The sequence below is a fragment of the Gorilla gorilla genome, chromosome 2 (assembly GCF_029281585.2).
Source record: "Gorilla gorilla gorilla isolate KB3781 chromosome 2, NHGRI_mGorGor1-v2.1_pri, whole genome shotgun sequence".
In the NCBI taxonomy this organism is placed as follows: domain Eukaryota; kingdom Metazoa; phylum Chordata; class Mammalia; order Primates; family Hominidae; genus Gorilla; species Gorilla gorilla.
In genome coordinates, this window is record NC_086017.1 from 56,670,227 (window position 1) to 56,696,331 (window position 26,105).

The following is a 26,105-nucleotide window of genomic DNA, read 5'->3' on the forward strand; positions in this document are numbered from 1 at the left end:
ACAAAAACCACATAATTATCTCAATAGATGCAGAAAAGGCCTTTGATAAAATTCAACATCCTTTCATGCTAAAAAACACTCAATAAACTAGGTATTATGGAACATATCTCAAAATAATAAAAGTTATTTATGACAAACCCATAGTCAATATCATACTGAATGGGCAAAAGCTGGAAGCATTCCCTTTGAAAACTGGCACAAGACAAGGATGCCTTCTCTCACCACTCCTATTCAACATAGTATTGGAAGTTCTTGCCAGGGCAATCAGGCAAGAGAAAGAAATAAAGTGATTCAAATAGGAAGAGAGGAAGTCAAATTGTCTCTGTTTGCAGATGACATGATTGTCTATTTAAAAAACCCTATCGTCTCAGCCCCAAAACTCCTTAACCTGATAAGCAACTTCAGCAAAATCTCGGGATACAAAATTAATGTGCAAAAATCACAAGCATTCCTATACACCAATAATAGACAAACAGAAAGCCAAATCATGAGTGAACTCCCATTCACAATTGCTACAGAGAAAATAAAATACCTAGGAATACAACTTATGAGGGATGTGAAGGACCTCTTCAAGGAGAACTACAAAATGCTGCTCAAGGAAATCAGAGAGGACACAAATGGAAAAACATTCCATGCTCATGGATAGGAAGAATCAATATAACAAAAATGGCCATACTGCCCAAAGTAATTTATAGATTCAATGCTATTCCCATCGAGCTACCATGACCTTCACAGAATTAGAAAAAACTACTTTAAATTTCATATGGAACCAAAAAAGAGCCCATATAGCCAAGACAATCTGAAGCAAAAAGAACAAAGCTGGAGGCATCATACCACCTGACTTCAAACTATACTACAAGGCTATAGTAACCAAAACAGCATGGTACTGGTACCAAAACAGATACATAGACCAATGGAACAGAACAGAGGCCTCAGAAATAATGCCACACATCTACAACCATCTGAACTTTGACAAACCTGACAAAAACAACCAATGGAGAAAGGATTCCCTATTTAACAAATGGTATTGGGAAAACTGGCTAAGCCATATGCAAAAAACTGAAACTGCACCCCTTGCTTACACTTTATACAAAAATTAACCCAAGATGGATTAAAAACTTAAATGTAAGACCTAAAATCATAAAAACTCTAGGAGAAAACCTAGGCAATACCATTCAGGACATAGACATGGGCAAAGATTTCATGATTAAAACATCAAAAGCAATTGCAACAAAAGCCAAAATTGACAAATGGGATCTAATTAAACTAAAGAGCTTCTGCACAGCAAAAGAATCATCAGAGTGAACAGACAACCTACAGAATGAGAGAAAATGTTTGCAATCTATCCATCTAACAAAGGGCCAATATCCAGAATCTACAGGGAACTTAAACAAATTTACAAGAAAAAAACAACCCCATCAAAAAGTGGGCAAAGGATACGAACAGACACTTTTCAAAAGAAGACATTTATGCAGCCAACAAACATATTTAAAAAGCTCATCATCACCGGTCATTAGAGAAATGCAAATCAAAACCACAATGAGATACCATCTCACGTCAGTTAGAATGGTGATCATTAAAAAGTCAGGAAACAACAGATGCTGGAGAGGATGTGGCGAATTAGGAACACTTTTACACTGTTGGTGGGAGTGTAAATTAGTTTAACCATTGTGGAAGACAGTGTGGCAATTCCTCAAGGATCTAGAACCAGAAATACGGTTTGACCCAGCAATCCCATTGCTGGGTATATACCCCAAGGATTATAAATTATTCTACTGTAAAGACACATGCACACATATGTTTATTGCAGCACTATTCACAATAGCAAAGACTTGGAACCAACCCAAATGCCCATCAATTATAGACTGGATAAAGAAAATGTGGCACATATACACCATGGAATACCATGCAGCCATAAAAAAGGATGAGTTCATGTCCTTTGCAGGGACGTGGATGAAGCTGGAAACCATCATTCTCAGCAAACTAACACAGGAACAGAAAACCAAACACTGCATGTTCTCACTCATAAGTGGGAGTTGAACAATGAGGACATATGGGCACAGGGAGGGGAACATCACACACCAGGGCCTGTCGGGGGGTTGGGGGCAAGGGGAGGGATAACATTAGGACAAATACCTAATCTAGATGACTAGTTGATGGGTGCAGCAAACAACCATGGCACATGTATACCTATGTAACAAACCTGCATGTTCTGCACGTGTATCCCAGAACTTAAAGTATAATAAAAAATAAAAATTTAAAAAAAAACTACTGCACTGCCAGTCATATAAAAATATAGTTCATACAATAATGTACAGTACATAATACTTGATAATGATAATAAACAATGATGTTACTGGTCTATGTATTTACAATACTACACTTTTAATCATTATTTTAGAGCATACTCCTTCCACTTATTTTTTTTTAAGTTAACTGTAAAACAGTTTCAGTTAAGTCCTTCAGGAGGTATCTAGAAGAAGGCATTGTTATCATAGGTGATGGTTCCATGCGTGTTATTGCCCCAGTGGAACAAAATGTGGAGGGAGAAGACAGTGATATTGAAGATCTTGACCCTGTGTAGACCTAGGCTAATGTGTTTGTGTCTTAGTTTTTAACAACAACAACAACAAAAGCTTAAAAAGTAATAAAGAAATTAGCCAGGCGTGGTGGCTCATGCCTGTAGTCCAACAGTTTGGGAGGCTGAGGCGGGTGGATCACGTAAGCCTAGGAGTTTGAGACCAGCCTGGGCAACATGGCTAAACCCTGTCTCTACAAAAAAATACAAAAAAGTTAGCTGGGCACAGTGGCGGCACTTGTGGTCCCAGGTAATTGAGAGGCTGAGGTGGGAGGATCGCTTGAGCCTGGGAGGTAGAGGGTGCAGTGAGCCGAGATGGCACCATGGCACTCCAGCCTGGGTGACAGAGTAAGACCCTGTCCAAAAAAGATAAAAAATAAAAATAAATTTAAAGTAAATGAATAATTTTTAAAATAGAAAAAAGTTTGTAGAATAAGGATGTAAAGAAAGAAAATATTTTTGTATAGCTGTACAATGTGTTTGTGTTTTAAGCTAAGTGTTATTACAAAAGAACCAAGTTTTTAAAAATTTAAAAGTGTACAAAGTTAAAAAGTTAAGTAAGCTTGCCGGGCACGGTGGCTCATGCCTGTAATCCCAACACTTTGGGAGGCCGAGGTGGACGGATCACCTGAGGTCAGGAGTTCAAAACCAGCCTGGCCAACATGGTGAGACCCCCATCTCTACTAAAAATAGAAAAATTAGCTGGGCATGATGGCAGGTGCCTGTAATCCCAGCTACTTGGGAGGCTGAGGCAGGAGAATCGCTTGAACTCAGTAGGCGGTGGTTGCAGTGAGCCGAGATTGCACCACTGCACTCCAGCCTGGATGGCAGAGCAAGACCCTGTCTCAAAAAAAGAAAAAAAAAACAGTTTCAGTAAGCTACGGCTAATTTATTATTGAACAAAATATTTTTATATATTTAGTACAGCCTAAATGTACAGTGTTTATAAAGTCTACAAGAGTGTACGGTAATGTCCTCAGCCTTCACATTCACCCACCACTCACTCACTGACTCACCCATAGCAACTTCCAGTCCTGCAAGCTCCACTCATGGTAAGTGCCCTATACAGGTTTTCCATTTTTTATCTTTTATACCATATTTTACTGTACCTTTTCTATATTAGGTAGGCTTAAATATACAAATATTTACCATTGTGTTATAATTGCCTACAGTATTCAGTACAGTAATATGCTGCACAGATTTGCAGCCTAGGAGCCATAGGCTACACCAGATAGCCTAGGTGTGTAGTAGGTTTGTGAAAGCACACTATGATGCTTACACAATGACTAAATTGCCTAATGATGCATTCCTCAGAATGTATCCCCATCATTAAGCAGCACATGACTGTATATAGATAAATACAGAAATGATAATATGTATGTGTGTTTACTTGGGTTAGTATATATATCCTAGCTCTGTCTGCTGAAAGGTCTAATTTCCCCACTCACTTCAGTGTTGGCAAGACTTAGTAACTTGCTTCCAAAGAATTGGATATTGAAAGAGTTTTTTTATATGTAGAAATGTAACTTTAAAGTACAGAAACCTGGCAAATATAATCTTAACCAAAGACAAAAGTTAAGATCACCAGTGATGCCATGCTGATGGGATGTAACCTCTGATACAATGTGACAAGAAGGGTACTTCATCTCTGTGGTATTTTCCCCCAAAACCCATAACTCCAGGCTAATCATAACAAAAACATTAGGACAGTGGACATCCAAGACTCCAAGATGGTGTCAGTTCTACCAGTTTAGGAAAAGAATTGTACTCAATGGATGTCAAAATAGAGGGATGACACACTGGATACTGATGTGGGATTTCATCCCTAAAGGCACTGTTGGGGCATTTCAATACAGCCACAACTGGTATTACAAGTACGTCAAAGTGAAGAAAGGCAGCACTCTCAGGGTTTCTATGCTGTTGGCAGCTTACATGTTTTTCAACTACTGCCTTTCTTACAAGGAGCTCAAACTTGAAAGGTTATACAAGTACTACTGAAGTGGAAGCCAATGCAAAGGACATACACTGCATTTCTTACTGTGACTTTCTTTGCCCTGGCATCATTCCTTGAGGAATACAGTTGTTATTGAAACTTTTCCTATCTTAATTGAGAATTTATGCCTATGATGATAAATTGTTATGTGTCAGCTTGACTGGGTTAAGGGATATCCACATAACTGGTGAAACATTATTTCTATTGATGGTGTTTTTGGAAGAGATCAGTATTCGAATCAGTAGACTGAGTAAAGATCTGCCCTAGCCAGTGTGAGTGGCATCATCCAATCCAATTAGGGCTCAGACAGAACAAAAATGTGGAGGAAGGGCAAATTCTCTCTCTGTCTCCTTGAGCTGGGACATCCACTTTCTCCTCCTTTTGGACATCAGATCTCCTGGGTCTCTGGCCTTCAGAGTCCAGGACTTATTCCAATGCACCACTGGCATAAGAACTTATTTCTTACCCCCAGGTTCTCAGGCATTTGAACTCTGAATGAATTACACCATCAGCTTTCCTGTTCTCCAGCTTATACATAGCATTTCATGGGACTTCTTGACCTCCATAATTGTACAAGCCAATTCCCATAAGAAGTATCCTGTTATATATACTTAATATATCCTATTGGTTCTGTTTCTCTGGAGAATCCTGACTAATACAATGCCCAACAAAAAATAACCAGTATATATATATTTTTAAAAATCAGACAAACCCAAGTTGAAGGACATTCTACCAAATATTTCATCAGAAGTCCTCAAAACTGTCAAAGTCATCAAAATAAGGTAGGACTGAGAAGACCAGAGGAGACTGAGGAAGAATTGTGACTAAATACCATGTGTATCCTGAACTGGATCTTAGAACAGAAAAAGAACATTGTGAGAAAAACTAGTAAAATTTGAACACAGTCTGAAGTTTAATTAATATTAAGGTACCAGTGTTGATTTCTTAGTTTTGACAAACATACTATGGTAATATAAGTTGTTAACATTAGGGAAACCTGATGAGAAGTATACAGGAACCTCCCTGTACTATCTTTGCAACATTTCTGTAAATCTAAAATTATTCCAAAGTAAAGCTTTTATTTTAAAAAATGCATGAAGCAAAAACTGATAGAAGATGAATAAGAAATAGCCAATCCACAATTATAGTCAGATATTTCAAGACTCCTCTATCAATAACTGATAAAACAGGTAGAAAAAAGCCAGTAGAGAAAGGGAAGATTTGAACAATATTATCAACAAGTGACATTTATAGAATATGCCACTCAACAGCAGAATACACATCCTTTTCAAGTTTTCATAGAACTTTTACCAAGAAGGGTCATATTTGGAGTAAATTCATAAAAAATCTGTCATCTCATCACAGTGGAATTAAATTTGAAATAAATAACAGAATAATATTTGGGAAATCTCCGATATTTGGAAACTATATAACACAATTCCAAACAACTGATGGGTCAAAGAATCAAAGGGAAAATTACAAAGTATTTTTAAGTGAATAAAAATGAAACCACAACATATCAAAATTTGTGGGATGCCTCTAAAGAAGTACAGAGACAATTACAAAACATTGCTTAAAAAAATTAAAGGAGACCTAAATAAACGAAGAGATAGATCAAGTTCATGGGTTGAAAAATATCAATATTGTAAGGTGTCAATTCTTCCCAAATTGATGTACTACAGATCCAATGCAATCCCAGTAAAAATTCCAGCATACTTTTTTTCGTAGAAATCAGTAAACTTATTCTGAGGTTCATATGAAAATGCAAAGAACCTAGAATGCTTAAGCAATTTTGAAAAAGAACACAGTTGGAGGACTAATACTACCTCACTTCAAGACATATTATAAAGCTACAGTAATCAAGTTGTTGTGGTATTATCATAAAAACTGACAAATAGATAAATAGAACAGAATAGAGAAAGAGTCCAGAAATAGACCCACACATATAGGGACAGCTACTTTTTGACAAAAGTGTAAAGACAATTCAATGGCAAAAGGATAGTATTTTCAACAAATGGTGCTGGAACATTTAGATATTCATGTGCAAATAAATAAATAAACTTCAATCCATTCCTCATGATATATAAAATGTTTAACTTAATATGCATCATAAGCCTAAATGTAAAACCAACAACTATAAAACATATAGAAGAAAGCATAAATGAAATCTTTTACCTTGGGTTGGGCAAGATCACATTGATAAACTGGACTTCATCAAAATTACAAACATCTACCCGTCTTAAAATATTCCTATGGTAATGAAATGGCAAGTCACAGATTCGGAAAAAATAAATACAAACCATGAATCTGATAAATGAGTTGTATCCAGAATATATAAACTCTCAAAGCTCAGTTTAAAAAGATTTAAACCCCAATTTTTAGAAATAGGCAAAAGATCTGAACAAACACACCAAAGAATATATAGAGGCAAATAAGCGCAAGAAAAGGGGCATATCATTAGTCATTAGGAAAATGCCTTCTTTTGAGAAGTATCTGTTCATATCCTTCGCCCACTTTGTGATGGGGTTGTTTGTTTTTTTCTTGTAAATTTGTGTAAGTTCATTGTAGATTCTGGATATTAGCTCTTTGTCAGATGAGTAGGTTGCGAAAATTTTCTCCAATTTTGTAGGTTGCCTGTTCACTCTGATGGTAGTTTCTTTTGCTGTGCAGAAGCTCTTTAGTTTAATTAGATCCCATCTGTCAATTTTGGCTTTTGTTGCCATTGCTTTTGGTGTTTTAGACATGAAGTCCTTGCCCATGCCTATGTCCTCAATGGTAATGCCTAGGTTTTCTTCTAGGGTTTTTATGGTTTTAGGTCTAACGTTTAAGTCTTTAATCCATCTTGAATTGATTTTTGTCTAAGGTGTAAGGAAGGGATCCAGTTTCAGCTTTCTACATATGGCTAGCCAGTTTTCCCAGCACCATTTATTAAATAGGGAATCCTTTCCCCATTGCTTGTTTTTCTCAGGTTTGTCAAAGATCAGATAGTTGTAGATATGCAGCGTTATTTCTGAGGGCTCTGTTCTTTTCCACTGATCTATATCTCTGTTTTGGTACCAGTACCATGCTGTTTTGGTTACTGTAGCCTTGTAGTATAGTTTGAAGTCAGGTAGAATGATGCCTCCAGCTTTGTTCTTTTGGCTTAGGATTGACTTGGCGATGCGGGCTCTTTTTTGGTTCCATATGAACTTTAAAGTAGTTTTTTCCAATTCTGTGAAGAAAGTCATTGGTAGCTTGATGGGGATGGCATTGAATCTATAAATTACCTTGGGCAGTATGGCCATTTTCATGATATTGATTCTTCCCACCCATGAGCATGGAATGTTCTTCCATTTGTTTCTATCCTCTTTTATTTCATTGAGCAGTGGTTTGTAGTTCTCCTTGAAGAGGTCCTTCATGTCCCTTGTAAGTTGGATTCCTAAGTATTTTATTCTCTTTGAAGCAATTGTGAATGGGAGTTCACTCATGATTTGGCTCTCTGTTTGTCTGTTATTGGTGTATAAGAATGCTTGTGATTTTTGTACATTGATTTTGTATCCTGAGACTTTGCTGAAGTTGCTGATCAGCTTAAGGAGATTTTGGGCTGAGACAATGGGGTTTTCTAGATATACAATCATGTCGTCTGCAAACAGGGACAATTTGACTTCCTCTTTTCCTAATTGAATACCCTTTATTTCCTTCTCCTGCCTAATTGCCCTGGCCAGAACTTCCAACACTATGTTGAATAGGAGTGGTGAGAGAGGGCATCCCTGTGTTGTGCCAGTTTTCAAAGGGAATGCTTCCAGTTTTTGCCCATTCAGTATGATTTCGGTTGTGGGTTTGTCATAGGTAGCTCTTATTATTTTGAGATACGTCCCATCAATACCTAATTTATTGAGAGTTTTTAGCATGAAGGGTTGTTGAATGAAAATGCTAACTAGAACCACAGTGAGACCATTATAAACTTATTCAAATGACTACAAATGGGAAAGACTGACCATACCAACTGGTAGCAAGGATGTACAGGAAATGGAACTCTCGTACACTGCTGCGAACCTAAAATTGTACAACCACTTGGAAAAAAAGTTTGGCAGTTACTTAAAAATGTAAATATACACTTATTCTATGATCCATCCATTCCACTCCCACATATTTACCTAAGAGAAATGAGAGTAAGTGTACATGCAAAGACTTGTACACAACATGTTCATACCAAGAGGAAAAGGTATTCAAACTTCAGCACAATTTAAGACAAAAGTATAGTATTTCTTCAGTGTAGATTTATTAAATGCCTATAGAACAGGGTTTTGATTTGCTTTTTCTGTTTCTTGAAAGAGCTAATGCAGTTGTTGAAGCTTCTAACCAAGACAGAACTTAAGTAATTGGGAGACTTGGTCCCCTTGTTTTCGGGGCTGTGCCTATAACTCCCTCCCCACCTTTGGATATTGCTTAAATATGGCAAAAGGATTTCTAGTTTTTATAACCAATAGTTTTTGTTTGTTTGTTTGCTTGCTTGCTTGCTTGCTTGCGGATTTGCATAATCATTGATGCTTACTATTGCTGATTCATAATATAAAGAAAGACTCCTGTCCTCCATATTTATGCATGTGCTAGAAATAGTATACATTATATAAAGAGTATGAAGTTTTCGTAAGCCTTTATATTTCAAGCTCTTTATTTAAACATTGTTGAAACATGTGGCATAAACCTTGTTTCATTTATTTAATAAACTAGAGTAGTATAAAATAATTTAAAAACAGATACTTGTACACAAATGATCATAGTAGCTTAATTTGTAATAGTATAAACCTGGAAACAACCCAAATGTCCATCAATAGATGAATGGGTAAACAAATTGTGGTATATCCATACAATGAAATACTACTCGTCAATAAAAATAACATATTGATACACACGGCGATTGTGGATAAATTTCAAAATAATTGTGCTGTGTGAAAGAGGCCAGACCCCCCTGAAAAAGAATACTCTATGTTTCCCCTTTACATAAAATCCTAGGAATTACAAACTAATGAATAGTGACTGAAAGCAGATCACCAGTTGAGGACAGAGGAGCAACCAGAAGGGCTGGGAAAGAGGGATTACCAAGGCTAACAAAGAAACTTTTGGGGGAAATGTTCATTTTCATGATTACAGTAATAGCTGCAGATGTGTGTCCATATATCACAACTTATCAAATTGTACATTTTAAATAAATGCAGTTTATTGTATGTCAATCATACTTCAATAAAGCTGTTTTCTTTTTTAAAAAAAAGTATGCCAAAAATTTGAAAATCTAGATTAAATATATTTCTAAAAAACATTAAAATATCAATAATAACACAAGAAGAGATTGACAACCTGAAGACCAATAACCATGAAATAAATAAATAATAAAAGGCTCCCCCCACCCATCACCACAAAGCTTCACACAATAGCAGTTTTAAAGATGAGTTCTACCATTTTCCTTTTACGTTTTACATGGTTAAAAAGAAAATGATACACAAAAACCATTTCATTTAAGTAATCATTATAAGGGGGTCATACTTGTAACTGCAATTTTGGTCAAGAAATAGAGCTGTGCCAATCATGCTTGAAGCCCTTCTATGTGCCTTCCATAACACAATTGCCTTCTGTCTCTCAAATATAACCCATTAATCTGACTTTTAAGTAATTCTTTCCTTGTGTTTCTTTATAATTTTATCACCCAAATATGTTTTCCTGAACACTACACTTTTGTCTTGCTATGACTGTTTCATATTTGATATGTCTTTAGAGACACTCTTCACTTATAATTTTCCCCTGTATTGCCTTACAGTTCATCTGTTGAAGAATCTGGGCTGCCTGACGTGTAGAGTCTCCCACAATCTGGACTTTGTTAATTGCCTTCATGGTGTGGTTCAACATGTTCTGTTTTCTGTATTTCCTGTAAATCAGCAGCTAGTCTCAGGTTCAATCCCTTTGTCAACATAGCAGGTGTTGCATTCTTTCACTTGGAGACACACAATGTCTGGATGGGCTCATTTTCTGATGTTATCAGCTGTTGATTATTTTTGCCTGGATCTACTAATTCACTGAAGGTTGAAAAATAGTAATCTAATGGTATCATTTCTCTTTTTGAGGTGGAAAAGTTTTATGAAGATTTTGGATTTTAACATATTTTATGAGTTTTTATGCATTGTAATTGTTATGCTTACTGTGGTAGATTAGAAAATATGGACACAATATTTTGCATATTCTCCCATCAAGAAATGAAATTTAGTTCTCCATCCTCATTTAAACTGAACTGGCCTTGTGACATGCTCTGACCAACAGAATGTGGTAGAAATTAAGTTTTACAACTTCTGAATCTAGGCATAAAGAGGCCTGGCAATCTCTGCTTTCACCCACTTGGAGCACTGTCCTGAGTCCACCTGATCTAATCTACAGGAGGATGAAAGGCCTTTGGAGGAAAAGTTAGGGCACCCCTACCTATATTCCCATATAACCACTCACCATTTGAGCAAGAGCATCTTGGGACATCCCCACCATGCTTGAAGTGTAACTACAGGAATTAGCTCAGACTAGACCAGCAGAACTGCCAACTATCCTACAAAATTATGAGGAATACAATTGAATCTCATTATTCACAGAAGTTATGTTTTATAAAGTCATCATGAGGACTGAATGCGTGAATACTGAACCATTGCTCCTAGAGGAAATGTAGGGTTAGATTCCTGTGAGCCTCTAGTCAAAATAGACTCATCAACCAGTCAACATATAACCTTGTTTTATGTATGTTCCTTTAAAGACATCTCCTTTAGTACACTCGACTGGTTGAACTCCCAGGCAACAGAACTATGCATGCCTAAGCAAAGCTTATCTAACACACCTATTTTTCCTCCATAAGGCACATCACAGCCTTATTGCACTTAGGAGCACTAACCAGCATTTCAGCAGTACTCTTGGGGTCCTTTTATTTATTTATTTTGAGATGGAGTCTTGCTCCGTCGCCCAGGCTGGAGTGTAGTGGCATGATCACAGCTCACTGTAACCTCCGCCTCCCAGGTTCAAGCAATTCTCCTGCCTCAGCCTCCTGAGTAGCTAGGATTACAGGCATGCGCCACCATGCCCAGCTAATTTTTGTATTTTTAGTAGGGACCAGGTTTCACCATGTTGGCCAGGCTGGTCTCGAACTCCTGACCTTATGATCTGCCCACCTTGGCTTCTCAAAGTGCTGGGATTACAGGCGTTGAGCCACCGCACCTGGCCCCAGGGCCCTTTTAAACAGCAAAATCACCAACAACAAGCACAAAAATGTTTTTTTAAAAGTGACAGTTAAGAGATGACAAAAAAGATACTTGTTTACAGTAAGAGAGATGAAAGCAGACAAAATAGCACATTGTACAGCCTCAGCTAGGAACTTAGGCATCAGAAAACTCAAATTTTTCCACTGCCCTGTGCATGTCCACAAATCACTCCGAGTACTGATTTGGGGTTTAAAATAAATTTCAGCAAGTAGGTGAATTTGCAAGTACGAATGCTTGAATAATCAGAATTGACCGTAATACAATGTGTTGTTTTAGGCCACTGAGCTTGGGGTGATTGTTACACAGCAATAGAATCCTGAAACACACAAAGACATCTTTTGCCAGGCAGGGTGACTTAGATTGGGTTCCCTGAACATAGGCTCTGAGAGAGAATTATGTCCAATGGTTTGTTGAGGAGTGCTCATAGGAGAAGCTGCTCACAGAAGGCAGTTGCAACTGACATCTCAGCTGATCCTACAAGAGGCCTTTCCAAGTTGTCCCAAATTGAGGGAAGAAGACTGGGCCTTTATATCTCTGCACAGCAATTATTTGCTATGGGATACCCCTGTGAAGAGACTTAATCTTGAGGGAATCAGTTCCCTGAGGCTGAGTGCCCATTTTGTGAGGGGTGCAGCTGTGAATCAGTAACTTCAGAAGCTGAGGGATGGCTGTGATTTCTCTGCAATGGGATCTAGCAGGAACACCACATGTCAGAACACAGGGTGCCTCTTCTGATTGGTTCTGAGTCCTGTTGACATGATGGCTTCCTTGCTATCTGGTATGACAAGAAATTTCAGGCTTATTTTATACATTTCCTGTTTCATACCTGTAAATTTTTCAAGCCATTTCTCCAAGAAGCCCTGGTTTCTTTTGGTGGCAAACAGTATTTCTTCTTGTTGTTGTTGTTGTTGTTGTTGTTGTTGTTTTGGGGGGGATGGAATTTTGTTCTTGTGGCCCAGGCTGGAGTGCAATGGAGCGGTCTCGGCTTGCTACAACCTCTGCCTCCCAGGTTCAAGCGATTCTCGTGCCTCAGCCTCCCAAGTAGCTGGAATTACAGGCACCTTCCACCACGCCTGGCTAATTTTTTTGTATTTTTAGTAGAGACGGGGTTTCACCATGTTGGCCAGGTTGGTCTCAAACTCCTGACCTCAGGTGATCCACCCACCTCAGCCTCCCAAAGTGCTGGGATTACAGGCATGAGCCACCACGCCTAGCCGGCAAATGGTATTTCAAGACCACTAAAAATGCTTATTGCGCCCTATGTCACTTGCCCCTTATGACTAGAAACCCATAGGGAATTTTGTTGTTTGTTTTTATTTCCTTTTTGTTCAAGTCTGGCATTTTTAGTAAAACTGATTGCCTGCCAGTCAACAACTCCTCTCCCTGTGTCATCTATCTCTTTCAGGTTCTACCCAGCCACCAAGCTCCTTACCTAGGAGTCCTCCTAATGACCACCTCTATCCCCCAACTGCCATCTACATCTTATCTGTGGATGAAGGCCAGTGCCTCATTCATAAAAGATAATTCAAAATTTTTGTTGGAAAGAGTAAAATCGACTAACGTTTACTTGGCACTTGATGTTTTGTTCCCTGGGGGGCCATGCCCATCTTTTCTGGTAGCCAGAGGCTATTCCTCAGTAGCCAAGATGCTTGAATGGAATTTCTATTCTCCTATAACAAGAAACATGCTCTAATATTGGCAGACCAAAGGGCACCCCATCCAGAACCATAAACTTCCTGGAGCCTGGGACTTTCCCCACTGCAGGGGCTGTAACCCTTGCCTACCCAGTTGTGTTTTTTCCCCCTTCACGAAGGCAACCTGGAAAGCAAAAGGAGGACAAAGGAATGAGGTGAAAGGGCAGAGAGAGAAAAAAGTAAGGCAATAGAGGATATATGAGCACCTAATTATCTCTTCATTCACTCACTCACTCACCAAATAGTTCCTAAACTCCTGCTCTGTTCCATGCCTGGAGCTGGAGGATGGAAGATAAGGAAAGATTAGACAGAGTCCCATGGCCATGAGGAACAAAATGTCAACCAGTGGAAACAGAGAAATTAACAGGCACAGAGACTGCAGAGTCCAGGGAGCCCAGAAGAAGGCACATTACATTACACAGACCAGCAGAGTCCACAGTAGTGGTTTGTGGAAAGGGGGAATGCTTATATTGGGGCTGAACAGATGAGGAAGAAGAAAGAAGGAAATGAGAAGCCATACTGGCATTCCCCGCAGATGGAACATGGAAAAGGGTCAGTCAGTCTGTTCTGAAAGAAAGCTGCAAGTAACAGAAATATGTGGCAAGTCTTGGGCATCCAACTCTTCTTCATGGGCATTTCTGTAGGTCATGACTTAGGACTTGCTGGGTTTAGCTGTAACCATGTAGAGTTTGAAAAGCAGAGTGTTTTCACTCACTGAGCCCCAGCTCCCTCAGGCAGCAGGGTTTTTTTTTTCTCTCTCTCTCTCTCCCCCTCCCCTCTCTTCTCTCTCTCTCTCTCCCCTCCTCTCCCCCTCCCCTCTCTTCTCTCTCTCTCTCTCCCCCCCCCCCCTCTCTCTCTCTCCCCTCTCTCTCTCTCTCCCCCTCCCCTCTTTCTCTCTCTCCTGCATGCACACACAAACATACACATACAAAGAGAGAATGAGCTCTTCCTTCCCACCCTCCTCCCTGTGGATACTCAGCTCTTTGGGCTCAAGGACCAGCCCATAGTCCATTTTGTCTCCTCAAGGCACACTTGTTATAGAGCAGCAAGGAGAAGCAGGAAGGTGTCTGAGTGTGCCACACCCCAGTCTCTGTCCCTCTTGATGCCCCACTCCTGATGCAGGGTTTGTTAAACTCAAGTACCACACTCCCAGCTACAGAGATGCTGATGGCAAAAAAAACAAAAACAAAAAACAAAAACAAAAACAAAAAAACAAAAACAGGCAGCAGGACCCACTGGGTAAAGCCACCTGTCAGACTTAAATGAGGGCAGACAAGCTCCTCATCCCTGGCTCTGCCAGAGTTTAATAAAAACCATGAATATCTTCCTAATAAATCGGAAGCCAATTCTTTACAGAGTATGTTATATACAACCTCACACCCCAGTGAGCAGAGCTTCAGAAACACAGGAGACTCCCCAAATATTTATTTAGTTGATTTCCGAAAACTCCACACCCCATAACAAACTCAATACAATTTGTAGTGTCCCTGAAAGTGGCCACTAGGGCACTGAGGAAAGAGGTGCAAGAATGGGTTGCCCCAAGAGAGCTGGTGTGGCAGAGGCTGTCCACTCACAGATGGATCCACACTGGGCTGCAGGGGAACTTCTCCCAGCCCCAGACTACTGAGCCAGAGTGGAAGACCCAGGCCTCACACGTCTGCAGGGACCTGGTAACGCCTCCTTCACTCTCTGTGAGCAATCACCCAGCTGGCTGGTTTCACAAAGTCTCAGGTGAGAGCCCTGAAACCAGAACCACGTCTAACGCTTGCTTCACCGTTGATGATGTCTCTTCTTTGATAGATGTTCCTCCAGATATTGATGAGTCACCGTGGCCCACTTGGCAGGGAGGCTGGCCCTCTAGCTGGAATCGGTTCACTCCCTCCTTCCCACCAGCCAGAGCACAGCCCTGGTGCAGGCATGGCTGAGGCAAGTGACCAGAGCACCAGGCAGGGGCACTTTCCAGGCCCCAGTCTCCCTGCCATGCTCTATTGTACGGATCTCCAGAGGGCCCGTGGATTCTAACTGAGATTTGCGGAAAGGGCATTGAGAAGGAGTGGGAAGTTGGTCACAGGAGACACCTAAGTGTGAGACTCAGAAACAGCAGAAGAGTAGAATGGGGTCTGATCACGGGGTCACCAGGATGCCCAGGGGCATCACCAGACACAGGACTAGGATGAGGAAGTCTGTTGAATTCAAACAGGAAGCTTGTCTCAGGTGATCAATAATCCATTTCTTGTAGAAACTAACTTCTGTGTAAACTCCAGGGTATCCTTTGCAACCGCAGCCAACGCCCCAGCTCACAATCCCCACCTGGACCCATGTGCCGTTTAATTCACAGACCAGGGGCCCCCCAGAATCTCCCTGGAAAAAGAAAGACAGTCACTGTAGGAAAGAAATAGGATCCACATCAGAGCAGGCTAATTGCACTGCAATGCGCTACAGAGCTAGGCACTCAGGGGGCTTCCCCAGGAACCCCTAAGACCCTCCTAGCCTTAGGTATCTGTCAATATGAGATCTGAGAATTGACAATTTCCAATAAACCAAAATCATGTACCTACTAAAAAGGCATGTTTCAAAAAACGGAATATACCTAATGAAATCGTGCCTACTCTGAGACAATAATGAGTCAAGTGCTAACCTGAGTACACTGCCTGTCACACAGAAGGGTCTCAAAACATGGAGCATGTATTGTTGGTGGGACCTGCCTGATTCACCCCTCCTCCCGCTCCAGGCTGTGTCAGCTGCTCTCTTTTGAAGGATCAGGTAGGCTGCCCAGGAAAGCCTTGGTGGCTTGTCCTCACGTCCCATTACCATGAATAAGGGTAAACGGAGGGGCTAGGAGATAACACAGGCCCTACTGGTTGGGGATGAGGAAGCTTTGAGGAGACAATTGCAATGCTGAGGCAGCAAGAGGCCCATGAGCTGACCTGACAGGCATCCTTCCCTTGGTCATTATAGCCACAGATGGTCCCTTTCTTGACCATTTCACTCCTCATTCTTATCTTTTCCTTGAGCACCTCATTACATTTATCATGAAGAATAATGCTTAGCTCAGCCTCCTGAAGCTCAGTTACTACCTTTTCTGATGAATCTACAGAGAGACAATTTACAACTGAGTGGGTGTGTATAAGTGGGACAGGACAGGAGAACCCCATACCCACTCTGGGTCTCAATACCATGTGTTCACACACACACACGCTCTTAAGCATTGGATATTGTCCCATCTGACAAAGGAAGATATGAGGCCCAATGTTGACATGGGGAGATAAGGACATAAGATCCAAACCAAAACAGGGGAAATAAGAACAGACAGGAAAGGGAAGGCAAGGCGTTACCACCCTGAGAAACCAAAACCAAGCATCTGTCACTCTGAATAGTAGTACTAATAGTGACACAGTATCCTGTACATCAGTAAAGCATCTATACTTTCTAGAGCAGAATCACAGACTGTCAGACAGGTAATGCCCCAAAGGTACCAAATCCAGCCTCTCACCAAGGATAGGAGGCCCTACACCTCTCTGAAAGGTCTCTGGCCTCTTCTCACACACAGGAAGCTTCCTATCTACCAAGGCAGGTACTTCCAGGGAGGGACAGCTTAAAAGGGCAGACAGCTAGCTCATCGCCCCCAGAGGTAAAATCCACCCTAGAGAGAACCCACCATGCCTGGCACCCAAATCCCCAGGTCCTGACAAACCAAAAGAATTTCATAGACCAGTTGTTAAAATTATTCCCAGGCAGCATCTACTGCACCCTCCTCCCTGACTTACTAAAAAAATCTGCCTCTCTGTCCCTCCCTTTAGCTTGTAGATCAACCCCAGGGCACCAAGCAACATTTTCCCTGGTCTGGGGCTGCTGTAGTCTTGCTTCATAGTCTCACCTGTTTCATTTACTTTGCCCCATCCGGTCACCCAGCAGTTCGTACCAGCTTGCACCATGAAAGCCTGTTCAGGGAGGCACACAGGCTGGATGTGCGTGGAGTAATTCACAGGGAAGTCAAGCAGAGCAAGGGCAATGTCATTTTCAATTATTCCAGGAGACGTAAAATATCGGTGGATAACGACATCACGAACTGGGACCACAAGTGCTGTTTTGGAGCGATGATGCACATTTGTGTCTCCCAGCTTCACTGTGTATTCCAGATGGCTGCAGGAAGATCCTCCCGGGTCTACACTCTGCTTCCACACCTTCGAGGTGCTTCCCGCCTGGTACCATCTTCCTATGCCAGCCAGCAGCTACCTCCCTCTCTCCAAGCCACATCCCTCCAGGACCCCTGACCACTTTAGCCAGTGGTCCCCAGATCAGCGGCGGCGGCAACACCCAGAAACTTGTTAGAAATGCAAATCCTCAGGTCTCACCCAGACTGGATAAAAACTATGGGGCTGTCACCCCCTTTTACAGATGAGGAAGAGGAAGTTCAGGGAGGGGGACAGACTGGCTCCAGGTCCCACAGCCTGATCAGGGCCCAAGCTCTGAGCCCCAAACCCTCACCCAGAGATGCAGTGAGCGGCAGTGAGTACCCAGTGCCTGGCGATAAGGGAGCCTCCGCAGATGTATCTGTTGCTGGTCTGCAGGCTCACCTGCCAGGGCCACTTCCTGTCTGGGGCCGGCAATCCTCCAGTTATCCTTGAAGTCCGCTGGCCATAGGCTGGGGCAGGTCAATGAAAGGAAGGGACTAAGAGTAACGCTGCTGCAGCACCTTCACCAGAGCCAAATGCTCCTCGGAACCCTCAAAGCAAGGCCTGCATCCCCTGAGGCTCTTCGGAAAATGGCTGTGTCCTCCCAGGTCTCAGGGAGCCGCCCCGCCCCTGGACAGATCGTGTCCCCTGAGCCCCTCCTCCTCTAGGGCAGGTCCCCTCCCCCTCAAACCAGGCCAGTTCTCTGCGGCTGGGCATGGCCCAGAAGCGTCACCTGACGTTTAATGCTACTGTCCCTTTGGTCCATGTTGATGATAGTGTGTGTGGGATTGCCAGAGCCTGGTAAGAATCAGACTCACCTGAGGGAAGTAACACCGAAGCGGGGGGCACTGCGTTCCCCCTGGACTGGGGGGCCGCTGGGGATCCTGGAGCCCCTACAGGTGGCGGCTCCCATCCGCTCGCTCCGGGGTCCTGGCCGCCTGGCCCTGAGGGGAGCGCGGAGGGGAAGAGCAGTGCTACGCCTCCCTGCGCACCCACCCTGCCTGCCCGGGCCTCTTCGAGCCATGGCTGAAGAAGCAAGAACCGGGCCAGGAGCCCCAGGGAGCTGCCGCCCTGGGACGCCATGGATACTGCCGGCGACCTCAGCCTCCGTCGTGGCGCCGCCTCGCAGCGGTTTCCACGCCGGCTATGGGTTCTGGCGGGAACTTGGAGCGCCCGGGAGGGACGAGGGGGCGGGGCGGGGCCACCAGGCCGTCCGAGGGGCGGGGCCTGGGCGGGGTCGCGCCGTGCAGTCCTGACTCAGATGAGTCCTCTCTCTCTTCGCAGCTCTCGGTGGACTCAGGGCCCTCCACCTCATCGAGAGCCTCCCAGGCACTCAGCGTCTCCTGGCCTAGGGCCCTCGCCTCAGAGTGGCAGCTGTCTAGCCCTTTGTTCACACAAAAATGCGACCACTACTCTACCGCAGAGCTTCCTCCAGCCAGGGCTTTAGAGTCTCCTTCCCTTACTTGTTTGCAATAAAAATTAAAACTCTTTAACGTGCATGTTGCACTTAACATGACTAACCACTGCGTTAGAGACGATACTGCTACCTTTTTGAAAATCAACACCCACATTACAGACGACACTGCTACCTTTTTGGAAATCAACACCCACGTGAGAAAAGGGGCATTGAGACTCTAAAGCAGTAGACAATCCCCAGATACCATCTGTAGAGTTGGAACTGCATTATTTTAAAGTTTTATATGCATATATTTTAGGGCTGTAGACTTACTTTCCTATTTTGTGTTCCATGGCTTATTCTTGAGCACAAAATGATAATCATTACATTTATACATCACCTTTTTTACTTTTCCAGGCCCTTTTACAGCTCTTGGCATTTTCCTCACCCAGGCCTGTGAGGTAACTGGGATTGCACCTTTTATACCAGAAAACTGAGGCAGATGAAATTTATTTCCATCTAGGACTAGAAAAACTGGTACAGCAGCTGCAATTGGAGTCACCACTTGGTTAAACTTATGATAATCCACTGTCATTCTCCAAGATCCATCTGCCTTCTGCACAGGCCAAATGGGAGAGTTGAACAGGGATGTGGTGGGAATCACCACCCCTGCATCTTCAAGTCCTTGATTGTGGCACTGATCTCTGTAGTCCCTCCCGGGATGCAATATTATTTTTGATTTACTATTTTTCTACATAGAGGCAGCTCTAAGGGCTTCTATTTGGCCTTTCCCACCATAATAGCCCTCACCCTACCAGTCAGGGAGCCAATGTGGGAGTTCTGCCAGCTGCTAAGTACGTCTATGCCAATTATGCATTCTGGCACTGGGGAAACGACCACAGGACGAGTCCAGGGACCCACTGGACCGAGGTCAGACCTGAGCTAAAACTCTATTAATTACCTGACCTCCATAAGTCCCTACTTTAACTGGAAGACCACAATGACATTTTGGGTACCCTGGAATCAATGTCAGCTCAGAACCAGTGTCCAGTAGTCCCCAGAATGTCTGACCATTTCCCTTTCCCCAGTGCACAGTTACCCTGGTAAAAGGCCATAGGTCTCCTTGGGGAAGGATGGGAGAAATATTAACAGCATAAGTTGTCGGTAGTGTAATGGGGTCCTTCCTCAAGGGGACACAGCCTCCCCTTTATTCAAGAGGTTCTGGGTCTGTAAACTGGCTCAAGTTTGGAAATTGATTGAGGAGCTGTGATTCTCTATGTTTATAATTCAAATTAGTCTGTTGTCCATCCGATCTAGAAGTTTTCTGCTTATATAAATTAAGTAGGAATGCAGTGGGCTTCCTATCAATTTCACTTCTAGAAACACCTTGATTAATTACCCAATGCCAGAGCTCTACACGAGTCAGACTATTCTGATTGCTGCTTTGCCTCTGCTGCCCATTACAGTAGCTATGCCCACCTTGCCTTTGATGGTTGAGTGCCACCACTTGGCCCCTGCCACCTTGGGATCCAATTATTCCCAATGTATTTAAATTTTGTAGTTTAGTGACTGCAGTTCCCACTGTTAGATCTGACATACAGAGAAGAACAATTACAGGACCCTTCAAAGATGCAGGTACTGCCCTCACAAATCTATTTCACAAGGCATTGATCAAGGGTATATCTTCTGGACCCTCTCAGCTGGGATGAGTAGATCTAAAGTGACTAATCCACTCCACCATCTCAATCTCCCTAAGCCTTTGGATGCCTTCTTCTATATTAAACCAAGGGAGATCAGGCATTTCCAGCTCCCTCACAGTGGGCCATCTTTTGATGCGTATTTCAGCTAACCAAGCAAATAAACTATTAGAACCTTATTTTAACTCACTGAGCTGCAACATTAAAGGCAGAGTCCCTACTTAGTGGGCCTGAAGCAATAAATTCAGCCTGATCTAACTCTATGTTCCTTCCACCATTATCCCATACCCTTAATATCCATTCCCATGCCTGTTCTCCAGATTTCTACTTATACAAATGAGAAAATTCAAGTAGTTATTTTCAAGTGTAGTGCACCTTCTCATGGGTCACACTCTCAACCTCACCTCTAAGGGCCCACCAGTACTTTAGTCTAGTTACAGGTCTAGAAGCAAATGGGGGTGTTGGGGGTGGCTCCTGAGGAGAATCAACATTACATTGTCTGACAACTGCCTCAGAAGAGGCCATCACTTTTGCCTCAGGCAGCACAGGGTTTATCTCCTTAGACAAAGGTAGAAAGGCTGATGGCAGCATGGGTCAGGGAGGGGATGTTGTCACTACTGGGGATGGGAAAGCTTTTCTTCTAGCCAAAAAGGTTCAGCAGAGTTTACAAATTCAGTGTCCCCAGCTTCATCAGGGTCCTCTCACAAGTCCCCATTCCAAGTTGCAGGGTCCCATTCTTTTCCAATCAATGCCCTCACTTTAGCAGTAGACACCTCAGGTGGCTGTGCGTGCATCTTTTGTTGCAGGTCAGCCACTCGCATGATAAGCGCTTATGTCTGTTTTTCCACAGTTTCAGCTCTTTCTCTACAGGAGATAAGACTCTCACTCAGGGTAATCTTGGCAGATTTGAGGCTCAGTATCTGCTTCTGAAACTGGGTGTTAGAATCCCTGAGTTCATCATTTTCTTTCATCACTTTGTCCACTGAACTTAAGAGCAAACAACCAGCTTCATTATGTTCCTTGGCTCTCCACATATGGTCAAAGGTATTATGTATAGAGTCACTAAAATCCTTGCCTTTCATGAGCGGTGAATCAGGAGTGTCAAATGCATTTATTTTGCATAACTCTCTAAACAGTTCATGCCAAGGACTATCATGTTCTCCATACTATTAGAAGTAGAGTCCTGCTGGGCATGGTAGCTCACGCTTGTAATCCCAGCACTTTGGGAGGCCAAGGCGGGCAGATCACGAGGTCGGAGTTCGAAACCAGCCTGACCAAGATGGTGAAACCCCGTTTCTACTAAAAATATTTTAAAAATTAGCCGGGTGTGGTGGCCCGTGCCTGTAATCCCAGCTACTCCGGAGGCTGGGGCAGGAGAATCGCTTGAACTCGGGAGGCAGAGGTTGCAGTGAGCCGAGATCGCACCACTGCACTCCAGCCTGCGCAACAGGGTGAGACGCCATCTCAAAAAAAGAAAAAAAATTTAGGAGTAGAGTCCGCATTTTTGGGTCTAATCATATTAAGCAGCCAACTCCAGAAGCCCCAAAACCAATGAAAGAACTCCATCCTTAATATTCTGTTCCTTTAGAACCACTCCTGGTACCAAAATCTGTATTAGTCAGGGTTCTGTAGACAGGAGACATATATATACATACATACATATATATATATATATATGAGAGTTTGTTAAGTATTAACTCACACAATCACGAGATCCCACAATAGGCCATCTGCAAGCTGAGGAGCAAGAAAAGCCAGTCCAAGTCCTAAAACTGAAGAACTTGGAGTCTGATGTTCGAGGGCAGGAAGCATCCAGCACAAGAGAAAGATGTGGGCTGGGAGGCTAGGCCAGACTAGTCTTTTCATGTTTTCTGCCTGCTTTGTATTATAGCTGTCCTGGCAGCTGATTAAATGGTGCCCACCCAGATTAAGGGTGAGTCTGCCTTTCCCAGCCCACTGACTCAAATGTTAATCTCCTTTGGCAACACCCTCACAGACACACCCAGGATCAATACTTTGCATCCTTCAGTCCAATGAAGTTGACACTCAGTATCAACCGTCACAATCCCCCATTCATGAGCGGCCCTAAAAGACAGTGGTGAGGGGAAATCCTGTATGTAGAGCTTCACACAGTACACCTGGTCATCAGCTTGTTGTAAAGGGAGAAGTGGCCTGAGTAAGAATACATATGGACCTTCAAGCAGTGATGAATGGCTTGTCTGGTTGGTTGGGCCTTAGAGCAAAATTCAAACATCTGGGGAAGAAGCACATGGCTAGACCTATAGGAGTGGGTATAATCTGTGTGGCTTTTTAAAATCTCATACCAATGCCCACCAATGGGTATCCGCTGAAGAGGAAGCACTCAACAACCAAGTGGATAGGATGACTCCTCCAGTAGAGGTCAGCTAGCTCCTGTCCTCGTCAACCTCTGCACTACACACTGTGCTCAGGAAAAGAGTATAATTGTGTTGGCAGGATTGGAGGCTATTCATTCACCCAATAAAACAGCACGAGTTTCCTCTGAACAAAGGTGATCTAGCTACTACTGCTCTGAATGTCTAATCTGTTAGCATCAGAAAGCAATGCCAAGCCTTTGATGTGCTACATTCCTGAAGGAAACCAACTAGCTATTTGGTAGGAAGATGATTATATCAACCCCCTTCTACCCTGGAGGGCCAATATCTCATCCTTACTGGGGTTCATACGTATTATAAAAAAATACATATATGTATATCTTATAAATAATCTTTGTAAAAATTACTAATTTATTAAGTATTGATCTTTTAATGCACATGCATTTAATTATTTTGTGTGATGAAATGGCAAGTATGCATAAAGCACTGCTGCTGTACACAGAAGTATGATGCTGACTCAAGAAAACACATGTGCAGTTGTTTTGAGTTGTGAACTGAACTAGCTGGTTTTATCATGGGACATCATTTTTACTTTCAAAGAATGAATCACAATAGAACTATGGTTATTTTGACCTAAGTATTTGGCAGGCTTTTTCTCAAAAATAAACTAAGTTAGAATCTGTGACTTTAAGAAAAATGACTGAAAGTATTTGTTGCCAATGTTAAAATTTGAGCTTTCAAGTGAAAATTTGAATTTTGGAAAATGTGTATGTGCTACCATGAACACAACAGCTTTCCAATAATTAAAGACTTTTCTGATGACACTGGTGGTGATATGAGTGAAGGCAATTCTTTTTTGATATTGTACAGTACTGTATAATGAAATGTGTCAACTTTTGGAAAATCTGCATAACTAAGTAAACCAATATTTTCCAATGATTTTACAAAGTTATGCATGGGTGAAAGGCCCATTCACAGTGAAGGGCCAACAGATTTTAACGTAATGAGTACAAAAGTTCAGTTTTATATTCTACATTACAAAAATCTACCACTTGTCAAGTTCTGGCAGAGTGTAAACAGTAATTTGAAAAGGCACAATTACTTGAAAAGGCTATTAAACTACCCCTTCACTTCCAACTGTGTATCTGTATGAGGCTAGGTTTTCTTCATAAACTTCAATCAAAACAATAAACAATGCAGAAGAGACATTAAGCCTGACATTAAGGAAATTTGAAAAACTAAAAAATAATACCATTCTTTTCACTAATTTTTTTCTTATAGGAAATATAGTTTTTTCATAAAAGTCCATCATTCATGTTTACATGTATGAGTTTATTTTTATTCTTAAATAAATAATAAAATAACTTTTTAATTTCTGTTTTAATTTCTAAAGTAGTAAACATTGGTAGATATATAACACATCAACCAGATTCTAGGATTCTCAATAATTTTTGAGAGTGTAAGGTGATCATGAGACCAAAATGTTTGAGAGCTGCTTCTCTATTTGTTATCCATTTACTGTTTCATTGATTTTCATTTCAGTCTTTATTTCCTTCCTCTTTTTCATTTGAGAATAATTTTCTTTTTCTAGCTTCCTAAAGTGGAAGTTTGGATAATGAACTTAAAATCTTTCTTCTTTTTTCATAGGCATTTGAAGTCATACATTTATATCTTAAGCATTGCTTTAGCTGCATCCCACAAAATTCGATATTTTATGTTTTCATTATAACTCAGTTCAAAATATTTTCTAATTTCCTTTGTGATTTATCTTTAATACATAGGTTATTTGGAAGAGTATTCTTTAATTTTCACATATTTGGGGATTTTTCAAGATATCTATTTGTTACTTTTTTATTCCATTCTCATCAGAAAACATACTATTAATGATTTCAGTCATTTCACATTTATTAAGACATGTTTTATGGCTCAGGACATAATCTTTCTTGAGAAATATTACGGGTGCACTTGAAAAGAATCTGTTCTGCAGTTGTTAGATGAAGTATTCTATACATGTCAACGAAGTCAAATTGTTTAATAGTGCTACTCAAGTCTTCAACATCCTTACTGATTTTTTGGTCTACTTGTTCTATCTATTATTAAGAGAGGAGTGTTGAAATCCCCTATTATAATTATAGATTTGTCTATTTTTCTTTGCAGTTCTGTCCATTTTTGCTTTATTGCTTTTGTTGAAACTCTGTAATTAGGATTATTAAGTGTTCTTGATGAATTACACATTTTATCATTATGAAATGTCCCTCTTTGTGTATGGCTATCTTCCTTTTCCTGACGTCTACTTTTCTAATATTAATATAGCCTTACATCTTTCTCATTATTAGTATTTGCATAGTATATCATTTTTCTTCCTCTTACTTTTAATCTAATTATGCCTTATATTTAAAGCGCATTTCCTGCCAGGCACAGTGGCTAACACCTGTAAATCCAACTTGAGGAGGCCAAGGCAGGAGGAGCACTTGAGCCCAGGAGTTCAAGACCATCCTGGACCACATGGTACAATCTCATCACTACAAAAATTTAAAAATTATCCAGGTGTGGTGGCACTTGCCTGTGGTCTCCGGTACTCAGGAGGCTGAGGTCAGAAGATCACTTGAGCCTAAGAGGTTGAGGCTGCAGTGAGCCATAATTGCACCACTGCACTCCAGCCTGGGCAACAGAAAGATTCTGTCTCAAAAAAAATTTAAAAAAAGGGCATTTCCTGTAGACAGCATATTGTTGGGTCTTTCTTTTTCCTTCTAAAAATGTGTCTTTTAAATGGATTATTCAGCTTCTTTACACTTAATGTAATATTTATGTGGTTGAGTTTAAGTTTACCATCTTGCTATTTCTTCTCTATTCCATTTGTTCTCTATCCCATCTTTTCTCTTTTCCTGCCAAATCTTGGATTAACTGTTTGTTTGTTTGTTTTGATTCCATTTAATATCCTAAACTGCCTTAT

The 26,105-nt window shown here is 41.5% G+C and overlaps 1 protein-coding gene across 1 annotated transcript; it reads right to left on the bottom strand.

The window, feature by feature from the left end:
* Nucleotides 1-14,419: 14,419 nt before the first annotated feature.
* On the bottom strand, nucleotides 14,420-26,048 carry LOC134758049 (serine protease 44). Its single transcript, XM_063703740.1, has 2 exons — nucleotides 18,524-26,048; nucleotides 14,420-18,175 (listed from the first exon to the last, which is right to left on the bottom strand). The coding sequence occupies exons 1-2, from the start codon at nucleotides 18,786-18,788 to the stop codon at nucleotides 18,015-18,017; spliced, it is 426 nt and encodes a 141-aa protein (XP_063559810.1). The 5' UTR covers nucleotides 18,789-26,048; the 3' UTR covers nucleotides 14,420-18,014.
* Nucleotides 26,049-26,105: the final 57 nt, after the last annotated feature.

Coding starts and splice junctions, on each gene's coding strand:
- LOC134758049 (XM_063703740.1), bottom strand. CDS start 18,788: ATGGCGTCCCAGGGCGGCAGCTCCCTGGGGCTCCTGGCCCGGTTCTTG. Junction 18,176..18,523: donor TTCGGTGTTACTTCCCTCAG/GTGAGTCTGATT, acceptor GACCTGCCCCAG/CCTATGGCCAGCGGACTTCA.